The sequence below is a fragment of the Gopherus evgoodei genome, chromosome 4 (assembly GCF_007399415.2).
Source record: "Gopherus evgoodei ecotype Sinaloan lineage chromosome 4, rGopEvg1_v1.p, whole genome shotgun sequence".
Classification (NCBI taxonomy): Eukaryota; Metazoa; Chordata; order Testudines; family Testudinidae; genus Gopherus; species Gopherus evgoodei.
In genome coordinates, this window is record NC_044325.1 from 87,151,066 (window position 1) to 87,163,095 (window position 12,030).

Consider the following 12,030-nt stretch of genomic DNA (forward strand, 5'->3'; position numbering starts at 1 on the left):
CACTAGAGTCAACAGGGGTTTCAAGTTCTCAGGAACTGCTTGATATTTCTCAGTATTTGGCCCTTACTTATCTTATTAAGGTAAAAGAGTTCAAAAGTTTATTTACATCTTCATCTCTTTCCAATTCCAGACCAGCCTCCATGAGATTGCCTTCATACTCCTCTCTGCGGAATCTCTTATCATCTTCATGATAGTCCATGTGAGTCTCACTCTCTCCCACGTCAAGGTGCCCGCCCTTCCCAGGAAGCTGATGATCCTGTTTGATGCTTCGGGCACTTGAGTCATTGTGATAAATTCGTCTAGTGAGCGTCTTACTGACTGAGGATTTCTTGTAATGGTAAACCAAGATGTAGTCCACTTTCCTCTTGCCATCTCTAAAATAGAGTCCATGTTTGCAGTTGGCATCTGGATCCTGACACAGCGAATTTAATAACTGTGAACAATAGGGGAGGGAAGAAGAGTAATTAGTACTCTTGCAGACAAGGACATCAAACAAACAAATATTAAAAGAAACCAAATTCACATTGTTTCTCCTTGTACAGAGCAGAGAACATCTTATCTTCAAACACATGAGAGTTTGAGGACTGCCTCCTGTGCCACTTAGTCAAAGATTTTGCAAGTTAACACCTGCAATTCTCTTGATTGACCAGTTGGAGTTTTATTGGTCAGAAATAAACAGATAAAATGACTAGGATTTAATCTAATTACCAGCTGTCTAGTTCATAAGTGAGCTACTTGGTGAGTTTGATTTTCTCCCTTTGTAGGCTAATCACCAGTAAGATCATCTGTCCTTCACCAAAGACATCTGTGTTTTAATTCTGATAAACAGATTAATTTCATGTGCAAACATTTCTCACTTCTCTTATCTATGGCTGCAAGTTTGCATCATCTGAGGAAAGAGATCAGGTTAGAGAGAGACTAACAGGAGCCAGCTGGCTATGTAGCTGAGCCAAAAATGCAAGTGGATAGTAGACAGGGAACCAAATTCAATCCTTGCTTAGTTTGATTTTTTTCTCATGTACCGTCCATATAGCTTTGCAATTTTATTGTAACAAAAGAGATGTACTTCAGACTGGAATAATTCACTGCAAATTAAAATCTATTTACATTGGTGTTATGAGATACTAGAAATTGCATTTCTGAAACTCCAACTCCAGTAGAACCCTAAATCAATCATTTCTTTATTAATTCCAGACTCAACAGGGTAAATACAAAAATTAATATTAATAAAATATTAATACATAATACTATTTATATGCCTTTCTCATATATTGTATTTCTCACACGATGCCAAATTCTGCCTTTGGATGTGCACACATAGCTACAAGGGGAGAAATAGCTCAATAGATTTTACTTGTTTTCACAATCAATACTAATGGCAGCAGTGACACTACAAAGGTTCAGGGGCCCTTGTACATTTTATGGCTTTTAATTTAGTAGGCAGAATTTTAAGGCAAGAAATACTTTCCTCTGTAATAAATTGCTGGTGCAAATGAAAGCAATTGGCCATCAATGTCCAACTGCAATATGTGCGTCTGCAGTTTGTTTGGTACATAGGACAGCGGATGCAAGCATTTGGGGAAACACAATAGTGTTCACAAAGAGGCCATGCTCAAATGAAGAGAGCTACATATTGTTACCAGTTTTGACGCAAGTGGTTAGTCAAAGTTTGGGGCCCTGGGATGTCCCTGTTGGGAGCAGAAATTGGTAACAGATATTTCTTTGATGCAGTTTTGTTTATTTACAAAAAATGTACACAGTCCTGTGTCTCTAAATGCAAAAGGAATGAAAGACCAGGAAACAGTTTCTTTTGCTCACAAACACCAAAAACACTCTTTTCAGCCTGCATCTCTGACTAAAAAAACCCATCCAGGTTCTTCCAGGGTCAGATACCCTACTTTCAGCTGTTTCTTTTGGCTCTCTCTCTCTCTCTATTAGGCCGTTTCTACATTATAGATGCTACAGTTGCATAGCTACATCACCATTGCTGTGCCACTATTCTGCTGTAGTGTAGTGGAGTCAACAGTGATGGGAAGGGGTTTCTCTGTTTCTGTAGAAACTCCTCTGCCCTGAACCACAGTAGCTAGGTCAATGGAAGCATTCTTCCACTGACCTAGCTGTGTCTAGACCACGGATTAGGTCAGGATACCTTACAGCACTCCACTATGTTGACCTAACTTTAAGTGTAGATCAGGCTTCTGTCTCTCCCTGTTTCTGTCTGTTCAGCCTTCTCTCCTTCCTTCCACTCACACCGGACCTACAACACACTCAGCAAAAGCTCCTAGGTGGGTTCACGTATTCCTTTTGTCTTAGGTGAGGGGCTTATCTTTACAGTTATGTTAATTGAAGGATCCTGAAGTGGACAGGAGAAAATCTTTACAATAGGGAAATCTCAGCAGTGAAGCTAAGGAATAAATAAGCAAAGGGCTATCATTGGGGGAGGGATAGCTCAGTGGTTTGAGCATTAGCCTGCTAAACCTAGGGTTGTGAGTTCAATCCTTGAGGGGGCCATTTGGAGATTGGTCCTGCTTTGAGCAGGAGGTTGGACTTACATGATCTCTTGAGGTCCCTTCCAGCCCTAATGATCTATGACTCTATCTGGTCATACCTATTGGTGAGGTTTTAATTCAAAGTATTACAAGGTTTGACCCTGCTCATAACATTCAGAGTGCAATTAATTACAGCCTACAATAAACTCAATATTAAGTTCTTAGGACCAGATTAAAACAAAATCCTTCAGGATGCATGAAAAATATGTAAATTCTGCTAAAAAGTCAGTTTTTATTGGAATGGGTAGGCTGATTTAAAGAGGCTTCATTCTCTCTTCCTCTGATCCTGCACCAGAAGCACCTTCCACATATTTAGGGCTTCTTGGGTCTTGTTGAGTGTGGCCCAAGGACATCTCTTTCTGCACTATCAATCTACTGTCCTTCAAACCTTCAGGAACCTGCTGTCTTAGAACTCCTTCTGGGATAGGGTAGTTCCATACTTCCTCTAATGTAAGCCAGTGCCTTCAGGAGACAAACTGGGCCCAAGATTTTTGCCTATTACTAGGCCAAATTCTGAAGTCATTGTGCAATTTACATTCAGGCAATATTTTGACTTTGGCCAGCAATTCCCAATCTGCCCGAGTTGGAAGGGAGCCGACAAACACTTTAAATAGACAGCCAGGCTGGGGTGACCAAGCAAAAGTCTCTCTTGGTTTACGAGCATAATAATAACAACATAGCTACTGGTAACAAGGCATAATTTACTCATTGTTCAGTTGTTGATGGGGGAAGAGCCCAGATGGGATCATTCCTCTCCCCAGAACATCCTCTGTAATAAGAGGTGGCAAAGGATGGCATAGAAGATTTATTTGCTTTCTGGTCCCTTTTAGCCAGCAGAAAGGGGACAGACTGCATTAAAGAATCTGGCTCAGTGGATGACGAGGACCAGTAGCACTTCTTTCAACTGAGCTCTTCTTTTGCGAACTCCCTCCCTCCCCTGCCCTCTCTCTCGAATAATTCTAATGGAAATTTTCACCTTAGTAAAAACAGATGTTGTTCACTTTTGTGGGGGAGGGAGCGGGAAGGAATGTTGTAATAGTTTTTGTCATGTTATTTCCCCCAAGCAGCATGGTCAACTTACTTAAAACATGTTTTATTCCAGAGTGTTTGGTGAGCTCTAGTGCATACATTTGGATTGGACAGTACAGATGGTTTAATTTTGGAGTCATTCACTAGTGATTTGCTAAGGTTTAAGAACTGCACCAATGCTCCAAAAAAGCATGGGAACTGCACCAAGAGTCAGAAACAGAATGGGAACTGTACTGAGGATCTAAAAAAGCAGGGAAATGTGCCAATGCTCTAGAGTACAAAAAAAAATATGGATCCTTCCTCTCGGTCCCAAATGGACTCACATTTGTACAGCGTTCATTCCCCCATCTTCTGTGGAGACTATAAGCACTGAAAGGATTCAACCAAGTATTTAAGCAGCTCATGGGCTCATTTCATTTTCTAAGCCCAGCACAGAATCAAATTGAATTTAGAAATTGTTAAAATCATTGGGACAGGGAAACACAGAGATAAACACCTCCCACTCCATAGCTCAAACACAAATCTGGGTTAATATATCACACACATTGAGATTCTCAGCTCTGTACCCTCTCTCCTTCCCCCACTCCCCCTGCCTCATCCCACCCTACTTAAACTGTGGTAAAACCTGATCGGTTAAGGACTTTAAGAAGTCCATAGACTTGGCCTCAATAAAATTGCTAAAGTATGAGGATATCATGAAGTCCACATCTGAACTGGCAAGGTGGAAAGATTTTAATAAGCTTGCAAGTACAACTTGGAAGACATATTGATGCCATTCTATTAAATAAGCAGCTACACTCCTGTAATCTATAATATAATATCATTTATGTACTTGGGGGAGGATACATAGTTCCACATGGCAAGTATATCAGGAATTTCTTGCTATAATGCTAAGGAAATTTCCAAACCAATAACCGCATTAACCTGGAGTTAAGGTTGAGAAGATATTGGTAGGCCATATCCTCATTTGATGTAAATCAGTGTAGCTACATTGAAATAAGCAGAGCTATGTTGATTTACACCAAATGAGGATCAAACTGCTCAATCTAAAAGGTAAAACCACTAAAAAGACATTTTAGTTTTAAATCCCCACACTTAAGAGGCCGCTCATGTGGTATTCTTCACTCCCAAGTCAATTCCAATTAAGTATTCTTTCTCCATTGTGGAAGATAATATTCTATATCTACTACATTTGCCCTGATCATTTAACATTTGTGTTTCGGCCCTTCTCAACTCTATTCCCTCATCTCTATTAATTTGTATAATCATAATGCCTAGGAACCCTAAACATGGGCCAGGACCCCATTGTACTACATGCTGTACAAACAGAAGCAGAAAAAAAAAATAAAAAGGACAGATCCTGCCATAAAGACAAGAGTATAAGACAAGAGACAATAGATGGATACAGACAGACAAGGGAGTTCAAGGAAACAATGGGACAACATTGATCAACGGGATAGCAGTGGTATCAACACACCTCTATATATATTGACCTTATACATGTATTTGAGATTACTGATTCCTACCACCTGGGCATCTACATTACAACATTTAGAAGTTACTCCAGGGGTATTTAAGGTACAACCATTTTACTTAAAAAATTTAATGAAGGCATAACAAATGACAGTGAAAGTCCATTCAGACAACAGGAATCTATACTGCAGGTTATTGGTGTAACATTATCAATGCAAGCAGATGTAGATTTGTAGCTTTTGGGTGCATATTTTTAGACATTTAAGGGTTCTTTTCAATACAGCCACACAGATTCAAAAAGCTGCCATTGCCTCATTTGTTGGTTTGTTTAATCTGGGAATAAGGAGCCCTTTATATGATTTAGCTCAAATTAGGATCCCTCAATCTCTCTCACTCCCTTCCTCCTATATATTAGTCAACACAAACCCTTTAAAATTGCCTGTATTGTGGTTGCAGTAACTGTTCACATCTGACAAGGAATAGTGCAGAACTCACTCTATCCAAATCCCCAAACATACATTTTTAACATTTATATATTTTTGCAGAGGGGTGATGGCGCCAAGAATGAAAGCACTCAGATTCCAGGGCAATGAGTCAGGGTACAAAACCCCAGAAAATAAGTATTAATAACTGCTCTACTCACTGTACTTTCACGCTGGATGTATCCGATGTCTTCAATAGCTCGGATGTTGATAATGTGAATCCCCTTCTCCTCAGCAGGTAGAGAGGAATATTTCTCATTCACTCTCATTGCAGTTTTATTCAGACCCTCACCAAGATCTTCTGGCAGAAATTCCACCCCATGAAATGCACTGTTAGTGCCTAAAAGAAAAACAAACAGGTTGGTCTAAACACTTTCATCCCAGTCTTAGTCCCTCCCAATGTACCCCATCTGAAACATAACCAGTTCTTGCCTTTCTCTGCCCCGCCTTCCTTCTCTCTTCCCACGCTTTGTTGTTCCTCCCCTCTCAGCCTTACTTCCTGCTACCCTGACTGTGCCCTCAGCTCTTTCCAGCTCCCTTCTGGATAATTACTTAAATTGCTTTCTACAGTGCTTATTAAAACTCAAGATGTGTTTTCTAATGGTCTCTTCTCAGCCCCATAGGGACTTAAATACATCTTAGTTAAAAATAAAATTATTCTGCGCATTAGCAGCAGAGTGGATGTTGCATGCTATTTTCCCATTGTACAATAGAATTTTTTCCTCTATGTTGGTTACAAGTGACTCTACATTTTTTACCTAAAAGGCAAGGCCACCGTTTTGTGGGGGCAGTTTTGTACAGGAGCTCTGCTCACAGTGCACATCCTGGCCCCAGGCAGAGCTATTAACTGCAGCACAGTCTTAGTGTGAAATGTGAGTTCTGCAGAGGAGAGGTGCTGCTCCCAGCTTGTGCCCTTGGGGCAGGGAATCCATATTTTGTTTACAAAAAGAGGCAGGGTGATTAAGATAAGAAAGAGCTGATAATTAAATTAAGCATCTGGAAGTTGTTATATGAACCTATAAAACAGGAAGGGACTTGCAAGGGACTTGCAAGGGACTTGGGGGGGGCAGTGTTAAAGACAGAACACAGGGGACTCAGAAGAAATACAGCCCAAGTTACATTCAGAAAAGAGGTAGCTGTGAGGAGGATAGGTGAAAAGAAGGGGCCAAAACCAAGGGAAGGGATAGCAGTGGTATAGATAAAGTTCCCACTCTACCTGTGGTACTTATGTGGCCAAATCGCCATAGTATCTGAGCGCCTCACAATGTCTAACCTATTTATCTTCACAGCCCCTCTGTGAGGTAGAGCAGTGTTGTTATCCCCATTATACAGATGAGGCACTGGGCACAGAGAAACTAGAGGCCAGATTTTCAAAGGTATTTAGGCATCTAGTGAGACTTTCACAAGTGCCTAGAAGGTTAGGTGCTTTGTAAATCCCACTAGATGCCTAACTGCATCTTTGGGTGCCTAAAAACCTTGAAACTCTGTCCCTAAGGCACTGGCCTGAGGTCATAAAGGAAGTCCACGGTGGGAATAGAACCTAGGTATCTCAGGGCTAGCTCCCTATCCACTGAACCAGCCTGTCTCTCTGCTGAAAAAAAGGACTCTGACAGATGGGAGCAAAACCAAGAACGGCAGCTCTCTGAGACTCCACCAAACAGTCCCAAGGTGGTTGGAAAGGATGTCATGGCTGACACCACGAAAAGCAGCATAGAGGTCAGGAAGGATGAAGAAAAGAGAGTACAAGAATCAGATGAGACATCACTAAACCCCCAAGGAGTGGCAGGTCCTGCCATATGCTGGGTTGCAGAGTAACAGCTGCTGTGAAATTTTACATTTTAACTCAACACCGTTTCGTTTTGTAATTTTTTTTTGAGTTTGAGTAAAGGCAGGAGTGAGAAAGTGTTGTATAAATATCAAATGTGTTTATGAATCAATTTCTTAGGGTTTCAGCTGTATGCAGGCCAATTCCAGAGCAAAGAACAGAAATTGCATCCACAGAGTCCATAAAATCAACAATTATTGTCAGGATCTGTATTATTCACTAGGCACCATCTATGTGCTCAGCACTGTTCAGAATATGTCAGAAAACATAGTCCCTGAGCCAATGTGTATAAAATGTATAGCCATGGATAAGATGGCTCAGATATTTAAGTGTATAGTTACTGAGCACATGTTAATATCTATGACTGGAGGCACTGATGACAGTAGGAGTTTTATTTGTTTAAGGACAGGAAGATTTGACCCTCCAACTATTTTCAAGAGGAAGAGCTGCCCAGAGCTCTTGTGTGTGTTTGTTTTCCTTTCCTGCCTGCAGTGGTCCTGATACACTTCAGAAGTCTCAATTTTTTTCTCAACTTTAAAATGTGGAATTTTCTCAGTGTTTGGTTTTAAATATTCTCCTGTGAGAACTGCATCTCAATCACTATAGTGTTGTGTTTAAGAGCCTTCTGGAAAGTAACTAGCCTTTAAACAGATGTGTAAGCAGTGTTGCCAGTTCTCACGATTTTGTCATGAGTCTCATGATAATTATTGTTTTCCTTAAAGCCCAGCACCTGGAGTCAAGTGGATATGTGATGATTTCAGCCTTTGTTCTTAAAGAAAAAGTAAGTTTCTAGCCCTTGTGAGAGTGGAGAAAGCTTCAAAAGTGTGACCCCAGTGCAGCCTAGAGGTTCAAAAAGCAGAAGGCAAATAAAAAGAACACCAAATCTATTATTTGTACAGAATGTCATGATTATTGGTGAGCCTGCCTCATGATTTTTGAACATTTGGGGTTGGCAATACTATAGGGGTGAATCAGGGCACATCATTTCACTGCAAATAAAATTCTGCAATTTTTTACAAATTTTGTTTTTCTCTTCTCTGAATTTATTCAACCCATACTTCAACCGTGAGGTAAATTTTCAGAAGGGGGCAAGTCAGGTAGTTAATGGCAAGTTCTTGCGCCAGCCACTCATTCTGTGCATGCAAACTGGGGCTGAAAAAAGGGAGTCTGGTACTTAACTAAGCTGATAAAATACCCTTGTATATCTTTAATACAAGTTATACAGGCAAAGAAGTTATTTGGGTTTTTTGAGTTAATGAATTCTTAGCTTAATCTGAAATTGCCAACCTTCAGCCAAATTCAAATTTACTATTTCAGATTTAGTTCAGCTATAAGGAATTATTTGCCACAATAATTAGTCTGTAGAGGTGAATTCCACTATGGAATTAAAGGTTGGCTACAAAACTCTATATTATCCTTTTAACCAGTTTGAACATATATTTATTGTCGCAGTTGACACTACAGAAACACATACTGTGATAAAGGTCATCACAGAACATTATAGCCTGTGATAAATATCAACATGGAAATATATACTGCAATAGATTTTACAAAACCTCAAAACCCGATGTGATCTACTCCCATTGAACCTGCATAAAACTCAAAGTATGTATCAGTTAAAGCATCTTTTGTGTTGTGATAAAAGCTACTCAGTATTAAAATATCAATATTTACCTGTAGTTCTACTTCTAGGAACTCAGAAGCTTTATGCTTGATTCAAAGCTTCATGGACTCAATGGAAAAATTCCCACTGACTTCAATGGGCTGTGGAAACGGTAGCAATTTTGAGATATATAAGATGTGAGTGACAAGCACCTCACAGAGAACTGAGGAACTGGAGAGTGAAAGTAAACAAAAGCTTGAGGCTGCAATCCTCACTCGTGCAAATTAACACTGCAGTCAGTAGGTGCTTCCTAAATAGGATAGCTGGATTATGTAAAAGTTTGACCTTCTAATACCACATAGCATTTACAACACAATCTTTTTATACTATCAAATTCTGAATTGAATTTACAGTTCCTGCCTTTCTAATGTTTGGTTGTTAAAATGACAATGTTCTTGTGTGTATTTTCTCCTATAAGGTTATTGATATTTCAAAAACTGTAACTCTAGCTTAAAGTTGGTAGTCGTTATAGTTGTTAGAGATTTCTTTAGTGTTTTGATAAAGTTATCAAGAAAAAAATTCTGGTACCTCAATGTAGCCACATATATTTTTGACTAATTACAGGATATAAATTACATTATATCCTAGATTTATGGTGTTTTACACGCTAGAATGGCACTAGAATTTCTTCAAATTGACACCTGTAGACTTTTAAAAACTTTTTTTTCTGGCTGCTTTGCTATGGACTCTAGGAAGTCTGCATACTTCATTAAGTCTTTAGAGACTTACATCCAGTATGTTTTACGAAGGACTTTGAGGTGTCCTTGCAAGGCTCAGAATCTTATTTGTAATTATTACATTAGTTCAGATTCATTGGGTGATATGATTTTCCTGGTGTTTTGAGGACTGGCGCAGAGGAGAGTTCTTGCTCCAGGCTCAATTAATCTAGTGGCTTCAAAACTCACTTAGGCTAGGCAGGGCTAGAAGGTGGATATTATAATGCCTTCCAGATTCCTTGCAGGCTAGATGAGTTCCACAGAAGGACATATAGGAGTTAGCTGTTCCACTGTAGTGAAGGCATTGACCCAGGATGTGAGCAGAGACATGTATGTCACCTTGGCACAGTTCTTGTGCTTGTCAGAGATTTGGGGCAGCTATTCCTTTTCTTTGGAACTATGGGATCCGGATACTATGATTCTTTGGAATTCCCATTCAGTTACCATACTTTTTTGAAATCTTGAACCCAGCTCTCATGTCACTTTAAAACTATGTACATTTCCCACACTTCTTCAGAACCTTGGCACAACTGTTGTGCTTCTTCGGAACCTGGATGCTCAGCACCCACACTCCTTTAGAATGGTGTGTGTTTCTGACACCTTGTTCAGAATACTGGTGCACAGCTCCATGCTACTTTAGAACTGTGGTGCTTTTCCCACACCTCTTCAGTTTCTTGGCACAACTATAACATTTCTTTGTAACTTAAGCAATTCACGAGAACCTCGATGCCCAGCTTGCACACTGCTTTAGAATGGAGGTGCCACTCTACTTTAGCATATAGGCATGGATCCCAAACCTTAGCAAATCATTAATGAACAAGAAGTTCAAACAACAAAAGGATTTTCTTTTGAGGAATGTAGAGCTGTGGACAAATCAAGAAATCACTGGAAAGCTCAATGCAACTTTATATTATGGAACATTAACTATTTTTATCATTCATATGTACACACATATATAGGAAAAATATATATATTTACACACCCACTCCCTACATATATGAAGGTGATATCCCTGTGCTAAGTTGCAGAATCCTAAGGGCTGAGTCATTCATTCTCTAGCTATGTAGTGTTCAAATGGTTCTACAGCATATATTGAACACTACTCTGAATTTTCTTGTGCCTGATAAAATCCCAGTGACTTCACTGGGACTTTTGAGGTTACCAGGAACATGGGAGCGGATCATTACTGCTTTCCTAAGCTAAAGGATCTGTGTATACCTTCAGCACTTGTAAAATGTGTGTTTGTGAACTGAGGGGTGTTTGTCTAGGAGTTATCCAAGAATTCTAAAACAGATCAAAATACAGTCGTGCATCAAAACATAAGTATAGATAAAGGCTTAAATAAAGAGAAAATTGGAAGTAGTCAATTGAGTCCTGTTTGTTGGGAGGTTGCATTTTTGAACATAAATCATTGAGTCTAAAATGGGATACATGCAAGATCAGACTGGAACTCTGTCCAGATGACTCAGTGCTATTGTGTGATTTCAAACGATCACCCATCTGCCAGAATATATTTACATCTGTGTTTGCACACCAGTAGCCTGGCAATATATGAAAGAATAAATGTAAACATAGTAGGTAAGGAACCAAATATTTTGTTTTATTATGACTACGAGAAAGTACATGAAATGTTAGTACTTTATTGATATGATCCTAGTTAGAACAAGTTTACAGTCATTTTCTACATCAGAATGTCATAATATAATTTAATATTGGATAGGTCAATCCAAGCCATTTAGCAAAAATCCCAACCTGCATGTAATTAGTGAATTCAAATTTGCTACCTGGCTTAAAAGGTAAAAGCACTCTGGTGCAAACCATTACATTTATTTTTGGGATACTGTTCAGAATAGTAAGCATAACTGAATTTTAGTTTGAATGGCTTGTGGCCATACATTATACCTCAGACCTTCCCTTTGTACTTTAGCAGCATTTAAACAAATGTTGAAGCCACTTTTCCAAACTGAGATTTTCGTTTATGTAAACTATATGGATTTCAATTCCTATTTTATTTTAAACATATTAAACACAATTCATGTTTTCTCTGATTTGGAAAACATTTCCAGTGGTATTTATAGAAATATTAGTATCCATAGCAAAAATAGCATGTTAACACACACTCACTCTGTAGAGTCAAGGGCATAACCTAGTATTTTTTCTTAGGATGATGTCTTTTATGGAAATTACCAACTTCACTGTCTCTTTACCCTAAGGTCATTCTTGATGTCCTGGGAGTATGACTATCACAACCCTTTCTGTTAGCCAATCAGAACACGTTACATGAGATGCATAT

At 39.2% G+C, this 12,030-nt stretch overlaps 1 protein-coding gene and 1 long non-coding RNA gene across 3 annotated transcripts in view; one reads left to right on the top strand and one right to left on the bottom strand.

The window, feature by feature from the left end:
• Nucleotides 1-12,030, bottom strand: part of ANO1 (anoctamin 1) — a 136,548-nt gene that overhangs the window by 69,427 nt on the left and 55,091 nt on the right. The window contains exons 3-4 of the mRNA XM_030560115.1: nt 5,695-5,873; nt 107-433 (exon numbers count right to left, since the gene is read on the bottom strand). Of these exons, the coding sequence (XP_030415975.1) occupies nt 107-433; nt 5,695-5,873 (506 nt within the window). The remainder of the gene's footprint in view (nt 1-106; nt 434-5,694; nt 5,874-12,030) is intronic.
• LOC115650335 overlaps nt 1-12,030 on the top strand; it is a 32,128-nt gene that overhangs the window by 16,509 nt on the left and 3,589 nt on the right. Inside the window, exons 2-3 of one of the 2 annotated variants that reach the window (XR_004000069.1) lie at nt 131-199; nt 8,081-8,119. This is a non-coding gene — a long non-coding RNA (uncharacterized LOC115650335). Of the gene's footprint in view, nt 1-130; nt 200-8,080; nt 8,120-12,030 lie in introns of those variants that run through there. The other variant, XR_004000068.1, reaches the window with a different exon arrangement.